General features: G+C 40.2%; 1 protein-coding gene across 2 annotated transcripts in view; it reads left to right on the forward strand.

Annotated features, from left to right (window-relative positions):
- Window positions 1-368: 368 nt before the first annotated feature.
- Window positions 369-24,801, forward strand: part of LOC127446863 (E3 ubiquitin-protein ligase HECW2-like) — a 30,423-nt gene continuing 5,990 nt past the window's right edge. For both annotated transcript variants that reach the window (XM_051708155.1, XM_051708156.1), the window contains exons 1-22: window positions 369-753; window positions 6,819-6,926; window positions 7,074-7,168; window positions 7,715-7,784; window positions 8,672-8,841; window positions 12,117-12,259; window positions 12,496-12,596; window positions 13,396-14,147; window positions 15,094-15,421; window positions 15,773-15,871; window positions 16,083-16,233; window positions 16,655-16,758; window positions 17,300-17,424; window positions 17,506-17,691; window positions 17,943-18,077; window positions 19,697-19,778; window positions 19,862-19,958; window positions 21,403-21,486; window positions 21,749-21,837; window positions 22,109-22,229; window positions 23,922-24,035; window positions 24,631-24,783. In XM_051708155.1, the coding sequence (XP_051564115.1) occupies window positions 447-753; window positions 6,819-6,926; window positions 7,074-7,168; window positions 7,715-7,784; window positions 8,672-8,841; window positions 12,117-12,259; window positions 12,496-12,596; window positions 13,396-14,147; window positions 15,094-15,421; window positions 15,773-15,871; window positions 16,083-16,233; window positions 16,655-16,758; window positions 17,300-17,424; window positions 17,506-17,691; window positions 17,943-18,077; window positions 19,697-19,778; window positions 19,862-19,958; window positions 21,403-21,486; window positions 21,749-21,837; window positions 22,109-22,229; window positions 23,922-24,035; window positions 24,631-24,783 (3,614 nt within the window). In that variant the 5' untranslated portion in view covers window positions 369-446. The remainder of the gene's footprint in view (window positions 754-6,818; window positions 6,927-7,073; window positions 7,169-7,714; window positions 7,785-8,671; window positions 8,842-12,116; window positions 12,260-12,495; window positions 12,597-13,395; window positions 14,148-15,093; window positions 15,422-15,772; window positions 15,872-16,082; window positions 16,234-16,654; window positions 16,759-17,299; window positions 17,425-17,505; window positions 17,692-17,942; window positions 18,078-19,696; window positions 19,779-19,861; window positions 19,959-21,402; window positions 21,487-21,748; window positions 21,838-22,108; window positions 22,230-23,921; window positions 24,036-24,630; window positions 24,784-24,801) is intronic.

Consider the following 24,801-nt stretch of genomic DNA (forward strand, 5'->3'; position numbering starts at 1 on the left):
GAATTTAAGTTATATTTAAAGTCATCTTGACATTCTCCTCTTGGGAGTGTCCAAGTTGGTTTGTGTTTTCTAGTTGGACCCATTGGCTAATCACTGGAAATACCTGAGCTCTTTTAGAGTCACTAAAGATTAGTAATTCTTAAATTGTTATGGTCAATACCAATTGCCATAGCCAATACGTCTAGCAGACAAAAGGCCAGTACAGTTTCTATCTAGTCCTTCACCTTAGTGCAGCCTAGTTCTAATCTGGGATTCCAACCAAATTCCCTTTACCTCCTGCACTGGCTTCTCTAGATGTTTAAACTTTAGATCAGGTCAGGATTCTTTCCTAACTCCCTCCAAACCTGTCCATTCCAAATCTTTGATCCCACACGGTTGCCACCATTCGCCCCTCTCTTGCCACAGCAGTTCTCCCGTCCAGGCCCCGCTCCAACCAGGCGTCAGGCATGGCGCCCCAGGGGCGGGATCACCTGGCCACACGGGAGTCTGCAGCTCGTAGACGAAGCCCCAACGTGCGCCACACACTCAGCCCAGAGAACCTTCGGAGTTTGGCTGAGCGTGGTGGAGTCGATCAGGCTGGAGTAGGACTCCTCAGGGCCAACAGCGATACAGACCTTGTCAGTTCTCAAGGGCGCTCCTCACTTACAGCATCGACTTTAGAATTTACCATGAGCCGGGGACAGAACTTAGTCATCTCATGGGATATCAAGGAAGAGGTGGATGCTACAGATTGGATTGGGCTTTACCATATAGGTAAGAGTTAGTGCCATAGCTGATGTGTGTATATATTTTATGTAAAAAAAACTAAAAAAAAACACATACTCCTTTCCCAATTTAAAGGATTAATTCACCCAAAAAATTATAATTCTGTAATCATTTGCTCACCCTTATGTTGTTCCAAACTCGTATGACTTTCTTTCTTATGCGGAACACAAAAGGAGATTTTTAATGAATATCCTGGTCCATCTTTACAAAACAATGGCATTTTAAAGCTTAAAAATGGACCATAAAGTATCATAAAAGTAGTCCATGTGGCTTGTGCCTCATATTCCAAGTCTTCTGAAGGCAAACAATTGGTGTTGGTGAGAAGTAATTTTGCAGTTAAAATCTTCACGTCCATTCATGAGTGCATGAGAGAAGCTTTTTCACAGTGGCACACTCGTGTTCATGCTGGAACTTGTATTGCTTTTAGTTCCAATTAATGTTACTGTGAACAAACTTCTCTCATAACATTCATGAATGTGCAACAGACATTAAGGTTTTCACTAAAATATTACTAACATTTCAAACTGTTTCTTACCAAAACCTACCATATGCCTTAAGTCAAGTCATTTTTATTTGTATAGCGCCTTTCACAACACACATCGTTTCAAAGCAGCTTTACAGAAGATCATGCATTAACAGAAAATGAAACTGTAATATCTATAATGTCTTAGAGTCATCATTGTGTATTTTGATAAAATACGATTGTGAATTGTGTTTAAAAATAAATAATTAAATAATAATTGTATTTATAACCCCAGTGAGTAAGCCGAAGGCGACTTTGGCAAGGAACACAAAACTCCATAAGATGTTGGTTAATGGAGAAAAATAACCTTGGGAGAAACCAGGCTCACTGTTGGGGCCAGTTCCCCTCTGGCTAACATCATGAATATAATGCCAATATTACTTATGTATAGTGCAAGTCATGGTTTAAAATTATTAAACTAAATAAGTGTTAAGGGTCAGTGTTTAAACAAAGATGTTGTATGAACTGTAAGATTAATAACTAATGTCTTTGAAGTCCATCCTGGATTAACTGCAGAAGTTCACATAGATGCAATTGTCCTTGTTAGTTGGCTGATGAAGGGTTTTGTTGGCAATTAATTGATAGTCTTTGTATTCCATTTCAAGAGTGTAGTCCATCATTAGACCGAGGTGATGCAGGCAGAGATCAGTTAGGTGCATCGCAGTTCAACCTGGCCGGTAATTTCGGTGAGGTCTATCCTAAGTCCAAGGTTCAGGCAATGGCATATGAAGTATCCCATGTCTTATGGTTGGAGTTGGCATCAGTTCATCCTCTGAAGTCCATCGTAATAGACTGAAGTGATGTTTGGCTGGCACCGGTTGCTATTAGTCATCATCACTCAGCGACACGTAGCAGTGGAGTCCAACACAAAGCAGGACTGGAGCTGGATCCAGCTAGTTCTGGTGACCTCAGGATAGGAGTCCCGAGGTTGAGACAGGGAAACAAATAGAATAATATTAGCATAGATGCCATTCAATTTATTGCAGAGTTATAGATCACAATCAATGTTTCTGGTTCCAGCAGACCTAACTAAAGCAGCCTAATTGTGCGTTGAAGGATAAATTAGGTGTATGCCTGGCTAAATAGATGAGTCTTTAGTCTAGACTTAAACTGAGTGAGTGTGTCTGCATCTTGAACAGTGTTAGGGAGACTATACCATAGTTTAGGAGCCAAATATGAAAAAAACTACCTTCTTTTGTGGATTTTGTTATTCTAGGAATTGTTAACAGGCCAGAATTTTGCGATCGTAATGAACGTAATGAAATATAGTGTGGTAGAAGGTCACTTCAAGTACTGCGGCGCTAGACCATTCAAAGATTTGTACGTAGTTAACAGAATTGTAAAATTAATACAAAATTTAACAGGTAGCCAATGTAACAACGATAAAATGGGGCTAATGTGATCATATTTCTTGGTTCTAGTCAGCACTCTGGCTGCCTCATTTTGAACCAATTGAAGTTTATTTATTGATCTTGCTGGACATCCTCCCAGTAAAGCATTACAATAATCTAGTCTTGAGGTCATGAATGCATTCATTAGTTTTTCGGCATCAGCAACAGAGAGCATGTGTCGTAATTTAGCAATATTTCTTAGGTGGAAGAATGCTGTTCTACAAACATTGGTAATTTAATTTTCAAAGGACAGATTGGTATCAAATATAACACCTAAGTTCTTCGCTGTTGAAGATGATGTAACAGTACATTCATCAAGAGTCAAATTATATTTTAGCGGCTTGTTTTTAGAGGTTTTTGGTCCAATAATTAGTACCTCTGTTTTGTCGGAATTGAGTAGAAGGACATTTCTGGCCATACAATCCTTTATTTCATTGATACACTCTGCTAATTTGGAGAATTCATCAGGTTTTGAAGAAATATAAAGTTGGGTATCATCGGCATAACAGTGGAAACTTATTCCACGATTCCTGATTATATCTCCCAGGGGAAGCATATACAAGGAGAAAGGCAGAGGCCCTAAAACTGATCCCTGTGGCACTCCATACTTTACTTTTGTTTGGTTTGAGAATTCCTCATTTACATAGATAAAGTGGTAGCGGTCTGCTAAATAGGACCTAAATCATGCTAATGCAACTCCACAAATGCCAACATAATTCTCTAGCCTATTCTAGAGAATATTGTGTCGAATGCAGCACTAAGATCTAAAAGCACTAGAAATGAAATGCAGCCACGATCAGATGATAAGAGCAAGTCATTTGTAACTCTGATAAGTGCAGTCTCTGTACTGTGATGAGGCCTAAATCCTGACTGAAATTGTTCATAGACAGTATACTATTTCTCTGTAGAAATGAACATATTTGGGAGGATACTACCTTTTCTAGTATTTTCGACATAAACGGGAGATTTGAAATCGGTCTATAATTAGCCAATTCTCTAGGATCAAGCCGTGGCTTTTTTATAAATGGTTTGACAACTGCCATTTTAAAGTTTCTTGGGAAATGTCCTAAGGATAGCGAAGAGTTAATAATATTAAGAAGAGGTTCTGAGATTACAGGGAATACCTCTTTTAAGAGCTTGGTTGTATTGGACCTAACATACATGTTGTGGCTTTTGATGTTTCAATAAGTATTGTTAGCTCTTCATGACCTATGACAGCAAAGGATTGAAGTTGCACGTGAGGAAAATTATGAGACACTGTTTTCTGAGGTACTGTGACAGATGATTGCATAATTCCAATTTTATTTCTGATTATTTCAATTTTATCAGTAAAGAAATTCATGAAGTCATTACTCTTGTGCTATGACGGAATATCTGGTTCTGTTGAGGCTTTATTCCTAACCAATTTAGCCACAGTACTGAATAAACATCTAGGATTGTTGTGGTTATTTTCTATGAGTTTGCTAAAATATGCTGACCTGGCAGCTTTTAGTGCCTGTCTGTAGCTACAGACACTATACTTCCATGCACCGCGAAATACCTCTAATTTTGTATTCTTCCACTTGCGCTCCATTTTCCGAGCTGCTCTCTTGAGAGCATGAGTGTGATCATTGTACCATGGGTCGGGGCTTTTTTCTTTAATTTTCTTTAATCGAAGGGGGGTGACACTATCAAGAGTGTTAGAGAAGACTGTATTTATATTTTCTGTTATTTCATCAAGTTCTTCTAGGCTTTGGGGTTTACTGAGTGTATGAGATAGATCTGGAAGATTATTAGTGAAGCTAGCTTTAGTGGTCGAAAGAATAGTTCTACCTGAACGATAGCGTGGTGTAGATTGAGTAACATTAGCTGATCACAGCATACGAGGTAATGATCCGAGATGTCATCGCTCTGCGGCCAAATTTCTATAGTATCAACATCAACTCCATATGACAGAGTTAAATCTAGCATATTATTATGGCGATGAGTTGGTACTGTTACATTTTGTCTGACTCCAAGAGAGTTGAGAATATCGATAAATGCTAATCCCAATGTGTCATTTTCATTATCTATATGAATGTTGAAGTCACCAACAATTAAAGCTCTATCTACAGTAACTACAAGATCTGATAAAAAATTAGCAAATTCACCAAGGAAATCAGAATAAGGCCCGGGTGATCTATATAATGTAGCAAGGGTAAAAGACTACAGAGTTTTTTTATTTATATCTGACGGTGTCACATTAAGCATTATTAGTTCAAAAGACAAATTTATATCCTGTCCTCTGAGTAACACCAAAAACTTCACTGTAAATTGTAGCAACACCTCCTCCTCGACCCTTCAGACTCAGGCTCATGTTTATAACAATAACCTGAGGGAGTAGATTCATTTAAACTAATATATTCATCCAGTTTAAGCCAGATTTCAGTCAAACAGTGCACATCCAAACTATGATCTGTAATAATTTCATTTACAATTAGTGCTTTGGTAGAAAGAGATTTAATGTTTAGTAGCCCTACCTCCAAATGATGTTTATCTTTAATTTTTTTGTTTTGTTCAAGTTTGACTTTAATCAAATTTTTTCTAAATGATTTAGTGAGGGTTTTGTGTTTGGTAGTTCGGGGAACAGTCCGAACGAACAGTCTCTATGTGATATCTAGGTGATACAGTCTCTATGTGTTGAAGTTTATGTGACCTGTGTGACGTCTCAAGGCAGCTAGCAGACGTTAGGATTAACCAGTTTGTCTGCTTCCTGACCTGGGCCCCAGTTAGTCAAATACAATCATTATTAAGACTATGAGCCAAATTACTAGAGAGGAGAGCGGCACCTTCCCTGGAGGGATGGAGTCCGCCTCTCTCTAGCAGGTCAGGTCTACCCAAAAACTCTTCCAACTGTCTATAAATCCTATTCTATTCTCCAGACACCACTCAGACATCCAGCCATTCAGTGACAATAATCTACTATAAACCTCGTCTCCACGACGAGCAGGGAGGCTTGAAATATGACACATGTCCCAGATGGACTAATTTTTATAAAAGTCCTTTTTTTAACTCCAATGTGAATCACTTTTAGCTGCCATTGTATTGAAAAAATAGACCAAGATACCAATCCTTTTGTTTTCCGCATAAGAAAGGAAGTCATACAGGTTTAGACTGACATGGGAATGAGTGACAGACTTTTCATTCTTGGGTGAACAATTCCTTTAATGTGCATATTCAGCTATAAGTTAGTCATTTGTGGGTAAATTTCTCTGAAAAGTCTAAACACTGTGGCATTGCGGTGCTTTTAAAATGTTTCTCTGTTTGTTTGAGTGGCCTGACATCAGTGGCGGACTGGCCATTGGGAGAACCGGGACTTTTCCTGGTGGGCCGGCCGTGAAATGGGGCTGCATGGGCCGCCGCGTTATGCAGAACGCGCCACAAAATGGCGCCACGATATGAGGAAGGGGGCAGCGATATTCAGAAAAGGCCAGCAACACCACCCCGCTCAACAACTTTTGTTTCTATGTAAAATCCCAGGCCGAATTTTCTTCCCAGTCCGCCCCTGCCTGACATTGTAACATTGGCTGAAGCAATTGCATGAGTTTGGGGTGATTCCGTTTGGTGCCGTTAGTGGCACACAATTTACTTGACATTTCATGACAAATCTGAATATTTAGTAGGTGACTGTAGTCAAATCCATTCACATTTTGTGCCCTTCAGTCTCCCTCCTTAAAGACTTAGATCACAATCCTCACTGTCATGTAAAAATATGAGACCAAAGGAAAGCGATACTTTTGGGCGCAAAGCCATTGGCTATCGACTTGAAGGCCAGCAGAAGTTCATTACCTGCGCAGGGGTCTTATCCCTATGGGGCTCTAATTTTAACAACCAAGCAGACATTCAGTAATGGCTTCAATGTAATCTGCCCCACATTTGCTCAATATTAGTTGACTAATGCTGTGCAATGTAATTTACAGAGCCTGATGATGAAAAACTGATGATTCTTTATTGCTAGTGAAATTTGTCATCATTATGGAGCACTGGTCTGCTAACTGGATTTATTCTACTTCTTGTGCCACTGATTCACCACGAAAAAAGAAATATCAACAAAGAATTAAATAAACATGCACACACACAAAGCCACAGGTTATGTTCTTTATGACTACTCTTTTCTTTAGATGAGACCAATCCATCAAATATGTGGGACTGCAAGAACCGTGGAGTTAATGGTACACAGTGTGGTCATATTGTCTGGAGGCTGGAGGCAGGACCATACTTCCTGGAAGGTTAGTGACACAATGGCCAACAGCTGTTCTCCAACTTTATGTTATAAAATGTTTAAAGGATCAGTAGATCATACATAAAATAGTGACATTTTGGTAATTAATGTACATTCACTTATAATGGTACTCTTCTGTTTATCTTTATTCTAGCTGAGACAAGGATCTGTTTCAAATACTATCATGGAGTAAGCGGTGCACTGAGAGCCACAACTCCCTGTATCGCAGTCAAGAACCCCAGAGCCTTGGTCAGTGTGTGTGTGTGTGTGTGTGTGTGTGTGTGTGTGTGTGTCAACAGTACATTTTGCCACATGTAGTGTGTAATCCAGGTATTCTATGGATATTCACTAAATTGTAATTGTACGTCACTTGATTCATTATCAATTCAATACAAAATTGGATGTGTATGATAATTTTTGTATGATCTTGCTTGTGCTTTTTAGCAGGTATATATACAGTACGCTAGTATACAGTAAATGTTTTGAGTATATCGTGAATGCCACTGTAACCATCTTGTTCACTATAGGCCAGAATATCATTGATAAAGGTTGCACAATGCATGAGGTGTTAAATGGCTATTTGACTGCAGCCTCACATCTGTGTGGTTGGGGGTCAAACATTTCTCATTTCCCATAACTGCAGGCAAATTATCATGCCATTTGAGGAAAGGAATTCTGTATATGCTTCCCGGCTGTATTGTGAATTGTGTTATTTAAGGGATGCAGTACAGTGGGGCTGCTCATTCATTTTCCTGGAAATCTGTCTGTAGTGGCTGATATCAGTGTATCTTTTAGGCTGAAGGTCAAGGTGAGGGACAACAAGCTTCAGACAGCAGTCGAAAACTGGTCAGTTTTACCCTATCAGGTGAGATTGTGTGTGTGTGTAACAGTTAGAAAAAGAGAGGAAGGGACTTTTCAAGCAACCATAAACTATTTATTTAAGTACTTCTAAACTAGTGGGTTGCGACGCAAACATTTGTCACTGATCTGTTCTGATTGGGTCCCAGACAATGGAAAAAACAATGCTAAGTATGGGATAATGTACAGTCAGTCGATTGTTATCGCAAAATAATCCCCGACAGGGTGATCAGGACCTGAAAGGGTTTATTTCGCGACAACCGGCTGATTGTTCATTATCCTGCTAATTACAAGACTACTTTCCAAATAAATAAGGAAATGGACATGAAATATTGATTTGTGATGAAATTATGTTATTATGTGAGAAGAAAGAAATCGCTGAATAGATGAATTCCACCTCCGGTTTTGGTCGGAGTTCTGGTGGTATTTATTTTTGCGAAAATGACCATCTGACTGCTCTTTATCCAGCTTATTACAAGACTACTTGCCAAATAAATAAGTGAATGGAGATTAAATATTGATGTGCATTGATATTATGTAATTATGTGCAAAAATATAAATCGTTGAACAGCTGATTTGCACCTAGACTATGTAACTAATCCAGTGCATCTGGCCATTACAGACAGGTTGGAAGACTTGCCCTTAAACTCCAAAATCCTAAATATTAAAAACTGTCAATGTTTGACCAAGCACATTTATGTTTACTTTTGCATGATAAACAATTTTGGTACTTTGTCAGGTCACTGCTTGACGTTCAATGTAAAACCAGTTGAGAACCACTGATTTGTATTATCCAAATAGGAAGTGACAATGATAAATAATGATATTATCCTGCTCCATAGATTTATATGTGCTATTTTTTTTTATCATTCATTTGACAATTGTTTGTGTTAGATATCCATGCTGTGGGGCTGAAGAAGGGGATGTTTTTTAACCCAGACCCTTATCTGAAGATAAGCATTCATCCAGGCAAGAGAAGTTGCTTTCCGACCTTTTCCCATCATGGCCAAGAGCGACGATCTGGCATTACAACTAACACTACTAACCCTGTGTGGCATGGAGAGGTGACACACATACACACACACTCACAATAAAGACAAACAAATGCACTAAAATGTCAGGATCCTGTCACCTTTGTCAGTCAGGTTTATTGTGGTGAAAGGATCCTTACATGTATATTCTATGTCTCTGTGTGAGTGCACAGCTTTGGTTGTTTTCCTGGCCGTGTGCTCTTCTGTCTGGTCTGTGTCTCATGTTCAGAGCATGGTGTCTGGATCCTGACTCTTCGGTCTGGTTCAGTCTTGTTTCTGAGTTGGGATCTGGACACTCATTCTCCATGTCTTGTCTTTTTGGTTGAGCACATGGCTAATGATGGCTTCATTGCCATGTGCTCTATTGTCTTGTCGTTGTGTTTGTTTGAGCACATGGCCAATGATAGCTTCATTGCCATGTGCTCTTTCTGTCCGGTCTGTTGTGTTCTTGTTAAGTTGTTTGCCATGTGCTCTCCTGTCTCTTGTCTCCCCCTTGTTACCTCATTATTAGTTCATTTGCTTCACCTGCTTTCCTGATTTCCCTCCTCATTTTCTTTCCTATTTAACCCCATTGTGTTTTTTTGTCTTCTGCCAGTTCATTGTGGTTTATCACCCTGTTAGGTTCTCCTGTGTGTCAGTTCCTGTCCTGTCCTGTCCTGCCCTGCCCTGCCCTGCCCTGCCCTGCCCTGTGTGTCGGTTCCAGTCCAGAGCATAGAACCCAGTCTGTCCTGTAGTGTTCTGCCCTGGACTTTGGAGTTTTCCCCTTCGGGTTGTTTCTGTTTTTATATATATATACAGGTGCATCTCAATAAATTAGAATGTCGTGGAAAAGTTCATTTATTTCAGCTAATTCAACTCAAATTGTGAAACTCGTGCATTAAGGTAAATTCCGTGCAGCACTGACTAAAGTGGTTTACGTCAATTTGGTTCAATCAATTGGGAAGACTGCTGGTCTGACAGTTGTACCAGAAGACCCACCAATTCACTACCCTTCAACAAATTGGAGTGCATCGTAAGACCAATAAAAACATTCATTGCCAGTGAATTGCTGGCTGTTCTGGACAGTATGTTCATTTACTGTATATGTACTCAATGCTTGGTAGGGGCTCCTTTGCTTTAATTACTGCCTTAAGTTCGGCGTGGCAAGGAGGTGATCAGTTTGTGGCACTGCTGAGATGGTATGGACAGCCCAGGTTTCTTTGACAGTAGCCTGCAGCTCATCTGCATTTTTTGGTCTCTAGTTTCTCATTTAAATCTGATAATACCCCATAGATTCTCTATGGGTGAACTTCACAAGGTCTGGACTGAGGCTGTGGTCTAGGCCAGTCAAGCAGCCACCACACACCATGGTCATGTTAACCAACCTTTGGCTGCTTTTGGCAGTGTGCGGCAGGTTAAGCCAAATCCTGCTGGAACCACATGACAACGTCAGGCATCTTTACCAAAGCTGAGGTGAAGCAGAACTGGACTGCATGCCAAGTGCTCCAAAATCATCTTGGTCAAACGAGTGCAAGTGAATTTGGTATTTCATTTGGAAACACAATGGACCAACAGCCTAGCAGGATGACGTTGCGACGCCCAAATCATCACAGACTGCTGGAAACTTAACACTGTTGAGCTTCAAGCAATCTGTGATGCTATGAGCTGCAATGCCACCCTTCCTCCAGTACTCTAGGACCATTGTGTTTCCAAATGAAATACCAAATTCACTTGCTCTCATCTGACAAAGAGGACTTTGGAACACTGGGCAGCAGTCCAGTTCTTCTTCTCCTAACAAGCCCAGGTAAAGACGCCTCTGACGTTGTCATGTGGTTCCAGCAGTGGCTTGGCACGAGGCCACACTGACAACTGTAGCCAAAGGTTCCTTGACATGATCATGTGTGTTGGTGGCTGCTTGATGCCTTGACCACCAGCCTCAGTCCATTCCTTGTGAAGTTCACCCAAATTCTTGAATCGATGTGGCATTGACAATCATGAAGGCTGCGAAACTCTCGGCTGAGTTGTGCAGCTTGTGCTGCCACACTGGTTCACTGTCCACTCAACTTTCTGTTAACATGCTTGGATACAGCACTCTGTGAACAGCCAGCTGCTCTGGCAATGACTGTTTGTGGCTTACCCTGCCTTGTCGAAGGGTGTCAGTGCATTGTCTTCTGGACAACTGTCAGATCAGCAGTCTTCCTACCATGTATTGAGTAGCCTAGTGACACCAAATTGAGACATACCATTTCCAGAAGGCTCAGCAAACCTTTGCAGGTGTTTTGAGTTGATTAGTCTGATTGGCATGTCACCATATTCTAATTTTTTGAGATAGTGAATTGGTGGGTTTTTGTTAAATGTGAGCCAAAATCATCACAATTAAAAGAACCAAAGACTTAAACTACTTCAGTCTGTGTGCACTGAATTTATTTAATACACGAGTTTCACAATTTGAGTTGAATTACTGAAATAAATGAACTTTTCCACGACATTCTAATTTATTGAGATGCACCTGTGTATATATATATATATATATATATATATATATATATATATATATATATATATATATATTAAAATAAAGCCCATCATCTCACTTTCTATGAATCATTGCCCTCTCTTCAACCAAACCTTGACGTATATATTAATTACTAAATGCAGAAAGGCTTAGCTTTGTAAATACAGACACACAAACAAGCACTTACACTTTAGTAAACATATGCTGGGGTACTATTAATTAAATGTGAATTATTTAATGCATTTAATGAATAGTAACATTAATACATTTAATAATGGCCAAATTATAAAATAAACACAGAAAAGATCAGATGCCTTAAAAAAAAGTTTATACTACACACTTTTCAGTCCCCCTGTTGTTTCCAGTTGTACTTGCCTGAAGATCAGATTCCTTTGGCTGACGTTTTGTGATTGTCACATAATATGTAAAAGTATGCAAATAGAGCAGGTGGGTGAGCGAGAGTGTGTAAAAAAAAGTACTTAGTGAAATAGTACACGCTCTGTCGCTTTTAGCCAGGATAATCACAGAAGGACACGTAAACGTGAAAACTGATGCGCAATTTCAATACAAAGAATGTATGATAGTCCTAACAATAGAGAGCACATCAAGCAAGACAAAGCCAAATCCCGGTCATTTTTAGCCAATTATGAAATCCAGACCGGATGTTTTTTTCAGGTCTAAAAAGAGGACATGTCGGGGAAAAGAGGACATATGGTCACCCTAACATATGCTGAAAGAATTCAGACCACGGTTCATCTAAACAAACATCTCACAGTTATTCTCTGACTCTTGTTCTCTTTGTTTTTCCATGTAGAAACACACTTTTGTGGCTCTTATGACAGATGTCTTAGTGATTGAGGTCAAGGACAAGTTTGCTAAAAGTCGACCAATTATTAAGCGCTTTCTGGGTCAGCTGAATATCCCAGTGCAAATGATTCTGGAGAAGCACGCTTCAGGGTGAGGCCATGGCAACATCACATCTGGTCATAACCACACTACATTTCTATTTTGATGGACATCAACACAATGAGATGTTTTGGTGGACACAAACTGTGGCAATGTGTGAAAACAAACTTTTGTTGCTGATTCTTCTTTTAATATCTTAGAAGGCAAGTTAATACTGCTTATAGTCATAATATAAATAATCAGAAACGTTACTTGATTAAACTGTATGTGTGTTTATATTGCTACAGAAACCAGTCTCTGAGCTTCTCTCTATGTCGACGTTTGCCCACTGATCGTGTGAGTGGTCAAATGCACTTTAAAGTGGATGTCACACTGATGGGCCAAGATGGTGAGATCACACACACACACACACACACACACACACACACACACACACACACACACATGTTGGTGCAGCTATCTTCATGAGAACTCTTCATAGACATAATGATTTTTGTACTGTACGAACTATAGATTCTATCCCCTAACCCTCACAAAAAACTTTATGCATTTTTACATTTTCAATAAAACATCGTTTAGTATGTTTTTTAAGCGATTTGAATTATGGGGACACGAGAAATGTCCTCATAAACCACATTTATAGCATAATACCCTTGTAATTACCAGTTTTTAACCTAAACAAATTTCCTCGTAAACCACCCAAACCCATCCACACACACACACACAAATACACACATATACACATGCTAGCTCAGCTTATAGCTACCACATAGCTACTGCAAGACCACAGAGGATGTTCGTCAAGTTACTATTGACTATTGAATAGTTACTATACTATTTATATTTCTAGTCCACATTTGAAATGGCGGCACTGCTAATATTGTTGGCTTCTTATGACTGGTCATATGTGTTTGTTATTTCTCCATTTATACAATAAGTCACTTTGGATAAGAGTGTCTCCAAAATTAAAATGCTGTGATAGACCAATATATCAACTAGGCTGAATAATTTGAAATTACTGGCATCAGTTGGTTTACTAATAAATTCTAAATGCCACGTGCTGATGATTTAGTCTTGAAATAAAGCTATCCAATACATTTTTTGGAGATATTCTGGCCTAGTCAAATTCAGATTTACACAAACAAAAATAGTTTCGCAATAACTTGTACCTACATATCATCTTATAGATGTTTCCCCTGAGACAATACTAGGGGCAGCAGCCCTCAATGGAGCTCCTGGAACCCCTTCGGATGATGAAGAGCTGCCCCACCCTCTCCCTGTCTCTTCAGCGGGCCCTTCCCCCACAGGCTCCCAGGGTTCCCACAGAAATGGCGAAATGAGTAGCATGCCCTCCCCAGACACAGAGATCTATGGTGCCACTCTGGACGACGAGGCCCCTTCTTCCCCTGACCTGCTTCAAGGTTCCTTCATTGAGCAGCTTGAAACCATTGAGGCCCCTAGGGGCCCGGGAGAGAGGCCTCTTGGGGCAGCTTCTCCCAAATTGCACTCCAGCTTTCCCACTCACACACGCCTTAGTGCTATGCTGCACATCGACTCAGATGAAGATGATGAAAGGTCAGCTGCTTCAGAGGCCACACTTCCAACGTTTAATGGGACCCCAAAAACTCAACAAATACCCCCAAAACCTTGTGGGGAAATTAAAGAATCAGTGTTTGAAGGAACTGTAAAGGAACCTCCTGTAGAGGCTGGGCTGGAGTCTGAAATGGAGACTAAGGTGGCACTAGAGCCAGAGGTGATGCCAAATTCAGTGGCCCCTGAGGTGGAAACCGCCAGCCTGCTGGAGAGGCAAGAGGATCCACAGGAAGTGGAAGTAGAGGAGGAGGAAAAGGGGCTGGAACACAGTGAGGAGCTGGCAACTGAAGTTGATATCTCCTCAATGGCATCTGACAGCTGCCTGGTCCCTTTGTCCGCCTCTCAGGTCAGTTTGATTTTTATTGTTAGTATAGTTAGATTTTAAATTTAATTACATTTTCAATTTGTTATTCCAATTTAGTTTAGATCTGTCATGACAGTTCTTGCCATAAATTAAAGGTGTTATAATGTATATGACAAATGGTAGGTTTTTTCTTGGTGGATTAGACAGAATCTAGTGGACTAGATCTACTTACACTGCTGCCAGAGCCGCTTCTAGGCATAGGCGAACAAGGCGTCGCCTAGGGCGCCACCAGCTGGGGGGTTGCAAATGCAGACCAGACTACGGACCGACGGGATGAGATCGCTCCCCCTGGGTGACCAGGAGCGATCTCGCCTAGGGTGCATAAATCGTCAGATACGGTCCTGGCTGCTGCAGCAGCAGAGGAAGTACGAAGACTTGCTACTGCTAGAACATAAACAGCCTTGCTGCACAATTAGACATTCATAAGACATGGTGCATCAAGCATGTAGGACATGCTACTGCTGCACAAATGGATAGACATACAGTTGAGACCCTTGAAACAGATATAGACCATTGATGCTGGGCAGGAGGAGGGTTTCATTTTAGAATTATTTTTCCGGGATTGGGATTGGGATTGGGATGGGGGGGGGGGTTAGCGTATGCCGTTGGTCAAACAAAGAGATAGTGCCGCCCCCAACTCATGCCATTGGTTGAATAACGTTGTTGGAGCGAGTCTAAGTGTGTTGCTCAAAACAAACAGAGCCATTTTCATAGCGCAACAGAAACAAAGTTTTTACAGTTTTTTTCAGAGAAAATTAATTTATGAATGGTTTATAGCTGTCTCTGCATATTAAACTAGGATAGGAGAAAGTATTTTAACACAGAAAAAGTTACATACTTCAGCTTTAATAAATAAAATTTAGTTTTAGTTTTCAGTAATGATAATAGCACTGGTAACAATCTTTCTCCATTAACTTGATCTTCACAGGAGGCAGAACAGGGGGCAGAGGCAGCCATTGACCCAGGAGGAGGAGATCTTTCAGATGACACACCAACAACTTATGAGGTAGCAGAGACTGGTGAGGAATCTCCTCCAGCCAATGAGCTAGAGGGGGATGTGCCACATCCAGAACCATCAGACAATGAGGTAGAGGAATGTGAAGAAGTGACTGAGGACACAATGTCCAGGAGGTGGAGCCTGGAAGCAACAGCCGGTGTTTCACAGGAGGACGAGGAAGAGGAGGAGTTAATGCAATCAGGGGATGGAGAATCTGTGGATTCTGAAACCTTTGTTACAGAGACAGACACAGAATCAGGTAGATGCAGCTGGTGTTTCACCATTTTTGTTCCTTGTGTTGCTTGAGCTCAATTTGGAGAGCATAGTGCTAGCAATGCTAAGTTCATGTGTATTCTGATGTGCCCCTTGAATGCACTGTAAGTTGCTTTGGATAACAGCCAAATGCATAAAAGTGAAAAGTAAAGTTCTGTTTTCGCTTAATGATTCATTCTCATTCCTTATCTGACTTGTAGACAGTAATATGAAATAAAACATAAGTTGGACAGTGGTGGCAGGTATAGAAACAGACATTTGACTACATAGGCAGTCTCCTCAAATAAAAAGTGTTTGTTTTTTCACTTACATCATTATCTGTGTAAATATGGTGCAGGTATCCCTCAGATAAATGGAGATCAATGCGTTTCCTCTCTGCCATCTGTAAGACAAGACATTCACCGATACCAGCGTGTGGAAGAGCCCTTACCTCCCAGTGAGTGTGTATACTGTATGTGTTTCTGAACGCCTACATGCGCTTCCATGTTATTTTTGTACAGTACTTTGCTTTGTGCTTTGTGTTCATATATTAAACCATTTTCGCCAAATTAAGTCATTTTGGCTTTAGCTAGGATTGTAAATTAAAACATAATCAGTCACCATCACACCTTACTCTTTATGTTAATTTCTCTCCTCTCTTTTCTTAGACTGGGAGGCTCGTATCGACAGTCATGGCCGTATCTTCTTTGTGGATCATGTGAACCGCACAACCACATGGCAGAGACCCACTGGCCCACCCACCCCTCAAGGTCTGACGCGCTCCAGCTCCATACTGCAGATGGAACAGCTCAACCGCAGGTTAGACCTCAAAGGGATTTGCAATCATATTACAAAGCTTCAAATCTCACTACTGACTGAAAGTTCATTTTTCATTTAATTCCACATTGTGTTAATCAGAAGTAATGCAGGTGTTTGCTGTCCATCTTCTGTCTTGTTTTACTAGGAATTTAAAGGTGCACCAAGTAATTTGTTTTTTGTTTATATTTTGCTGGCCGATATGACCATATTCTGGAACTATATACTGAAGGAAATTTAAGGAATAGTTCACCTAAAATCATTTACTCACTCTCATGTCATTCCAAACTTGTATGACTTTCTTTCTTGTGTGGAACACAAAAGGAGATATTTTTAAGAATATTGTGATTTCTGATTTCTATACAATAGCAGTAGATAATTTAATACATTTCTGAATGTTTTTGAATATTTTCCTCTCTAACAGGTATCAGAATATTCAAAGGACGATGACCAGTGAGAGGTCTGAGGAGCAGAGAGTGGGCAATCCCCCTCCTGAAGAGACTGACTTGCTGCCTCACTCTATCTGTGGTAAGCTGTCAATCAAAATGAAAACAATAGATGATATTTTAAACAGTGTTGAGTTTAATTGGATTAAAAAGTAATTAGTTACTGTAATCTACTTTTAGGCACAAAAGTAGTGTAATGAATTACATTTTAAATTATTGTAATCAGATTACAGTTACTGACTTTCAATGAAAGTAATTACATTTAAGTGAATTACTTGGGTTACAAATTGCTTTGTGAAAATTGTAAGAATTTCTAAACAAATATTATTCATGTGTTTTACAATTAAAATGTGAATTCATATGTTCATATGTACGTACATCTGTTTGCGTTCTGTGACAGCTGAAGGGTGTGCGACAATGGACAAGGAGAAAATAGAAATTAGTGTTTTAGAAAGTAACTTAAAACTAAAGTAATTAGTAATGTGATTACTTTTTTAGTAATTTACCCAACACTGGTGGTTAAGTAGATGAAAACTATGGTGAGATGAACAGAATATGACAAATGTGTCAGGGTAAAATATAAAAAAAGAGATCTTTGAGAGGTGTTTGTTCTCTTTGTGTAGAATATCGTAGGGATGGCTTGAAGGGTCAAGTCAGCTCACGTTCTCATCTGGCTTTGCTGCTTCAGTCTCCTGGTGCAAAGCTCCTCTCCAGTCCCGACTTCTTCTCTGTTCTGCATTCTAATCCTGTGAGCCAAAGCACACACAAACACAACTATCAGAGCTTACATGTACACCTTTCTTGATCTGATCTCTTTGTTTCCTTTTAGAGTGCCTATCACATGTTCACAAATAACACCTGTCTGAAGCACATGATCAGTAAAGTTCGGCGGGACGCACAGCACTTTGAGCATTACCAGCACAACCGAGACCTCGTCAACTTTCTAAATCTGTTCTCCAACAAGCAGCTGGAGCTGCCACGGGGCTGGGAGATGAAACATGACCACACTGGCAAGGTTTGTGTGTGTGTGTGTGTGTGTATTTTCTCCCTCTGGAACTCTGTTTTCTATTTTTAAGATTTTCTTCTTTTTTTAAAGCAGGATTGTTCATCTGTTTGCCATCTTAACACCAAATTAGTGTCTCTGGCAAGAAACAAACCACAAACATATGCTTGTCTTATGGGCCTGTCTGCTGATGGGTCTGTCTGGAGATGTGTTATGTAGTTCTTTGTTCAGACTTTTCCTGTCTATGTGTTTGTGCACAACAGCCTTTCTTCGTGGATCATAACTGTCGTGCCACAACATTTATTGAACCGCGATTGCCCTTACAGAACTCTCGGTCCAGTGGCCTGCTAGTCCACCGACAGCACCTCTCCCGCCAGCGTAGTCACAGTGTAGGAGAGGTCAGAACTTAGCCATGTTATCTACCCTCTGCCACAGCTCTAGTTCTGTATACATAACAGAGTTCATACAGCATTAGGCTGAACATTGTAAATGTTGACATGAAACTTTTCATGTTTTTAAACTGTTGTCTAGCTTTTCCCAACAATATTATTTTGTCATTTGCATATATACTGTATGTGCTGTACATGTAATATACACACTCACTGAGCACTTTATTAGGAACACTATACTAATACTAGGTAGCCTCCCTTTGCTCTCAAATAAGCCTCAATTCTTCGTGGCATGGATTCCACAAGATGTTGATATTCTGGTCCATGTTGACATGATTGCATCACGCAATTTCTGTAGATTTGTCAGTTGCCACTAAAGAACAATGAACTCATTGTCATGTTCCTGAAACCAGTTTGAGATTACTTTTGCTTTGTGACATGGTGCATTATCATGCTGTAAGTACCATTAAAAGATGGGTAAATTGTGGCCATGAAAGGATGCCCATAGTCAGCAACAATACTCAAAAAGGCTGTGGCATTCAAGCGATGATTGATTGATATTAATGGGCCCAAAATGTGCCAAGAAAAAATTCCCCACACCATAACTACACCACCAGACTGGACTGTTGACACAAAGCAGGTTGTGTCCATGGATTCATGCTGCTGGCGCCAAATTCTGACCCTACTATCTGTGTGCCTCAGCAGAAATCAAGATTCATCAGACCAGGCTATGTTTGTCCTGTCTTCAATTGTCCAGTTTTGGTGAGCTTTCTGTTCTTGGCTGACAGAAGTGGAACCTTACATGGTATTCTGCTCACTACAGTTGTAAAGAATTGTTATCTGAGTTACCGTAGCCTTTCTGTCAGCTCGAACCAGTCTGTCGCATCAACATCCATCCGCAGAACAGCCGCTCACTGGATGTTTTTGTTTTTGGTACCATTCGGAGTAAACTTTAGAGACTGTTGTGTGTGAAAATCCCAGGAGATCAGAAGTAACAGAAATACTCAAACCAGCCCGTCTGGCACCAACAATCATGCCACGGTCGAAATAACTGAGATCAAAATTTTCCCCATTCTGATGGTTCATGTGAACATTAACCCATATCTGCCTGATTATATGCATTGCTCTGCTGCCACACGATTGGCTGATTAGATAATCACATGAATAAGTAGGTGTACAGGTGTTCCTAATGAAGTGCTTAGTGAGTGTAGATTTAATAGACCCACCTTTATAAAAGAGTACTGTTACATCATCATGGTACAGTGATGGAATCAGATGCTAATACCTTGGTATTTTAATGTAAACCATGGTACTGAATGAAGTCGAACCATACTCATATACCATGGTATTTATATGGTACTCCAAAATACTTCAAAGAATAACATGGTATTAATATTACTAAAAAAACATATTACCCTGGTTCCATGTCCAGAAAACATGGTGCAAAGTGCTCTTATGATTCATGGCAAATTTGCCGCAAACTTGCTGCAAATTCCCCACTGATCATTTTCACGTTGATCATTGATCAAGTTTGCAGTTAGTTTTGATTTTTTTGAAAGGGTGGCTAGAATTTTTGGCAAAGATTAAAATAATTTGTGAAACCTGTTAAGCCTCCTCTGATGTTTCAGGTAGCAGATGACTCCCGCTCTCCAAGTCCAATTGTCCTGGGCCGGTCAAGAAACAGTCAGTACCAGGACTTGGTGCCTGTTGGTGAGTACATGTGCAAACAGTGACATACGTATAAACACATGGACATACTGTAGATACATAGTAAACCGTCTGTGTTTTTGCAGCCTATAATGAGAAGATTGTCGCCTTTCTCCGACAACCCAAAATTTTTGAGATTCTAAAAGAGAGACAGCCAGAGCTCGTGAGAAACCACTCCCTTAGGTACAGTATGTTTTCCTGACAACATGTTTAGCCCCTTTCCCACATACAGTTAATATACTTTCCCCTTTCTAGATGAGAACTCTTAAGAAGTAATGCACAGCGAGGAGAATTTTCCCTCTTGCATTCGCACACACACACACACACACACACACACACACACACTTACACACACACAAAATAAAAAAATTTGTAGTGACGTAATTTAGTGTCGACCATTTATCATTTTTTATGTTTGCACATGCAGTTCAATAGCAACAACAACAAAATCAACAACACTGACAGAGAACGCCAGGATTGGACCTATTTTTTTGTTAGGGCTGTTTAACATAAACTGTATCTTCAGGTTACAGTCCTTACACTGGGCGAGTGAGACATGGGTGTGGTGCTGCGTCACTGAAGCCACAGTGAGAGGAGAAATGAGGTGCTCAGCCCATTTTTTCCACGCAGCACAAGCTGAACTTAGCAGAAAATGCACTGAACCTATTTATCAACACAATCTTTTACAGTAAAGGCCTTCATGACTCAAGATATAATACTGTACTGAACAACTCACCATTGACTGAAAAAAATACGTCTTTATTCAAGTTAACCACGCAGTAAAAGGCACGTAACACTTTCCTCATGTAAATTAGATTTCATGACGGTTATGCTTATAATATATTTAATTTACCCACTCTTGATAAACATCTTATTATTTATGTCTGTCATCCCAGGAAAAAAATCAATGTAGTTAATGTAATTATTTTCAGTATAGTCACAGTACAGATGCAATGAAAACTCAAACCATGTCTCCTGTTAAAGTCACGCTGCAGCACTGCTCACCCATCACGCACATTATATGTGAAACAGGTGATACTCTTTAGATACTTTTTTTATTATTATTTCTGTTAAACGAATTGTAAATTAGCGCAATCCTCCGAGTATCAGGCTAGCAGCTACTAGTTTTTTTACTCATGGCGGCTGCCGACTCTTCACATTGCTCATTGCTTTGTGCATCATACGTGTCTAAATCACAGGTTTCAGCATCACCTCTTTTCCCAAAAAGTACCTACCCCGGAGTAGGATCTAAAAACTATAAATGGCTAAGAGGAACTATAGTTCGATGAAAAGAAGTATATCTGAGTAAAAGTACCCAAAACGTGTTTTAGATCCTGCAGTGGGAAAGGACCTTATGTTGTCATACTACAAACATACTACTTTGTCAGGCAAAGATATTTCATACTTGAATGAAGCTTGAAATACACAGACCTGTAATTATATGAGTAATGCACAAGTACATGAAGCTGTGCTGTGTATGTGTTTACAATGCAAAACGTCTTTTGATTTTTTGACAAAAATGCTGTTTGAGAGTTTATGCTACACTTATTTACAGTTTTTTTTTTTTTCATGCTAATTTAGCTGAATACTAACGTTTTTCCATGTATATGCTTGGCTGTGTTTCCAGGGAGAAGGTTCAATTAATCCGCAATGAGGGGCCATCTGGGTTAACCCGTCTGTCTAGTGATGCAGACCTTGTTATGTTACTTAGGTTAGTGGGTGTATGTGAGTGCGAGTGAATTTGTAGCTTTTGCATCCTGTTTAATTAGAGCTGACTGTGTGCCTGTTTCCCTTTGCCTGAAATGTCATGCACGCATTAGTTGCGTGTGTATTTATCGTACATATTTAAAAGAATCTCAACTAAATGAGAAAAATTAGCAACTTAGCAGTGCACATGTTCTATTGGCCTACTTTTTTAAGCCTAACTCAGGTTAGAATACACACACCTGTTACATAGCTCTCTCTCCTTGCAGCCTGTTTGAAGAGGAAGTGATGTCGTATGTGCCACCCAATGCCTTACTGCTCTCCAGCTATTGTCATCCCTCCCCACAGAGCTCCCCTGGTGAGAGGTCACATGACCCTGACTCACATCCTAATAATTCCTCCTCCTCTCCTTCTTACACACTATTTTCCTGTCTTGTGTCCTCTATTATAATATTTGTAATTAGCTAATGAAAGTGGAAGGCCCTGTGGACTAATCTGTATGTTTATTTAATCATGCATGTATTTTAAAACAGATATTGAAATGCTAGAGGAGATTTGCATTGTGGATAGATCTACCAGGTGTTGTTATCTTCCCTTGTCTTGTTATTCACACCCTCTCTTGCTCACAGGTACATCTCGAGCAAATGCCAGAGCCCCTGCGCCCTACAAGCGAGATTTTGAGGCCAAACTAAGAAACTTTTACCGCAAATTGGAGAACAAGGGCTACGGGCAGGGGCCAGGAAAAGTGAAGTGAGTTCAAGTTCCAAGGCATTTGACTAGCGTTGCTGGTCAACAACATATGTTGTGTTTTGGATGCTGGTGTCCCCCACCAGGTTTTTTCACTAGCTTAACCAGCAAGATTTCCTTGGTCAGTGTGGTTTACCCAAGTAGGACATGTACCTGAATCAACATCCTCGTTGGCCCTTTAATGATATTCCTATCAACCAACTGAAAATTATAGGGTTAGGTCTGGGTTTAGGGGCCTGAACAGTTTTCATATTAGCCTATAATTTCTCACTGATTTAAGGTGTTGATTATGGGTTAGGGCAATAATTGTTTGATAGGAAGGTTGTTAAACTCTTCAACTCTGCAGGTCCAAAAGGGGGCACTATGTCGCAAAAACTTTTACGCTTAAAATGCTCAAGTTTTTGAATACATAATTCAGGCATATGTGGTTTCGTTTGAATGCAGGAATGCGACTGAACAGTTTATTTTGTTGCCCTAAGACCACAGTTCGAGGGATTTTCAAAAGAATCACAAAGTGAAATATAATTTCCGTAAAACATCAACATTTCTTTGTCTTTTATGTGCCAATCACTGCTTCTGTAAGCCCCAAATAGCAAAAACTTTATATCTGCTTTTAACTTAGGCAGTTGTCCAAAACAATTTCCATTTTTTACTTGCCTGTAAGCTTGCTTGTGTAAACAATCCAACTGTAACAATGTTAAAATGGGCAAGGAGGAGGCGGGAACAGGAGAGAGAGAAAAAAGAAAATTGCTCGCTGGTTCCCAGACACGAACCTCCACCCTCTGGAGGATGACAGCCGCTCCTCCCCGGGTGGACCGGAGCGAGTCCTCCGACCCCTGGTGGATGGAACGCCCCTCCGCGTTCTGGCGACCGGTAGTGAGCCCCTCCGCCCCTGGCGGACGGCGGCCTTTCCTCCGCGTCCAGGTGTCCGGCAGCGACTCCTCCGTCCCCCGGCGGATGGCCGCGGCTGTTCCTTTGGGTGGACGGCAGTGGTAAGGACTCCACGACAGCACATCCCTCCTCCTTCCTGGGCTTTGTCACCAATTTAACACGGTTCAAATGGGCAAGGAGGAGGCGGGAACCGGCTGAACAGTCAAAGTAATATTTTAATAAGAACTTAAACAAAAAGACACAAATGCACACACGGCAGCTGCATGTGGCTCTCTCTCTCTTGAACTGCCGCATCTGGCTCGGCCCCATCCCTCTCCTTGGCTGATTAGCCCAATTTGGGGGCCGGCCGTGCAGCCTGGCCCCGCCCTCCTCCTCGTCACACCAATGTTATATCTTAGAACAAGATATGTTGTCCAGCAGGAAAAGCATGCTAAACAAATAACTGGAAATATATATTATCATCTATTGATTTATATTGAAAGGGGGTGATCTCTGCTTTCTAATGACACCTAGATTGAGTTTCTAGTCCACTTAGAGGCCAAGATATTCAATGAAACAATGGGGGTGTTGCTTGAACTTAAAATTAGACTGATTGTCTATAGATGAGCACATCTGTGAGGGCTAAAATTTGATAGAGCGCCACCTACATTTCAGATCGCCATTTTGTGATTGAAGGTGATTACAAAGTTAGGGCCAAGAATTATAAGCTCTTATATGAGATATGGAACCACTTTTGATATGGTTACGTTCATCTGTTTTTCTTTGGATTCTCTGCCATGTGGTTTTATGATCTTCCCTTTCCAGGTTGATAATTAGAAGAGATCACCTGCTGGAGGATGCTTTCAACCAGATCATGTGCTTTTCTCGCAAAGACCTCCAGAGAAGCAAGCTTTACATCAGATTTGTGGGAGAAGAGGGGTCTGTATGCTTTATTCTCTGTGATTTTAACATGTAATGCGCTCACTATTATAGATACCTTTAAAAGAAGATCACTACATTACAGCAGGTGTTCATGTCACCTCTACTCTAGTCTGTCTCACCTAGAAGGCAAAGCTGATTCTTATAAAATATTAGCTTTAAAAAAAAAAAAATCATAGACACGAAAAACGTAAAATATTACAAATGAATGAAAAAGTTGTGGAAATTTGTATATTTTTATGTACATTTTTCTAGTTATGCTCAGCTCTAAATTATTTAATTGGCTAGAAATTGCTTTTTTCGTGAGAGCAATTTCTTTTAAATAATTCTGAAAAACGCTTATCCTAGTAATCACAAACAACTTGAACAGTCATGGAAATGTATTGGTCAAATGGTGCGGGAACCCTGTTTAATTTAGTATTCTTCATCCCTGTAAATAAAATGCTCCTGTAGTTCTATCATTTTACATTGTAAATGTAAATAATACAACCATATCACAGTAATGATGATGTTTGGGATACAAAATATTATATGTGTGCATTGATCTGAAATTGTCTCTACATTATATGAGTATTTACTGTCTATTGTTTTTCAGATTGGACTATAGTGGCCCATCCAGAGAATTCTTCTTCCTGGTTTCCCGTGAGCTCTATAATCCATACTATGGACTATTTGAATACTCAGCTAATGACACTTACACTGTGCAGATCAGCCCAATGTCAGCATTTGTGGACAACCATCATGAGTGGTAAGGAACCAATCGATG

Source organism: Myxocyprinus asiaticus, chromosome 10, assembly GCF_019703515.2.
Source record: "Myxocyprinus asiaticus isolate MX2 ecotype Aquarium Trade chromosome 10, UBuf_Myxa_2, whole genome shotgun sequence".
Lineage (NCBI taxonomy): Eukaryota > Metazoa > Chordata > Actinopteri > Cypriniformes > Catostomidae > Myxocyprinus > Myxocyprinus asiaticus.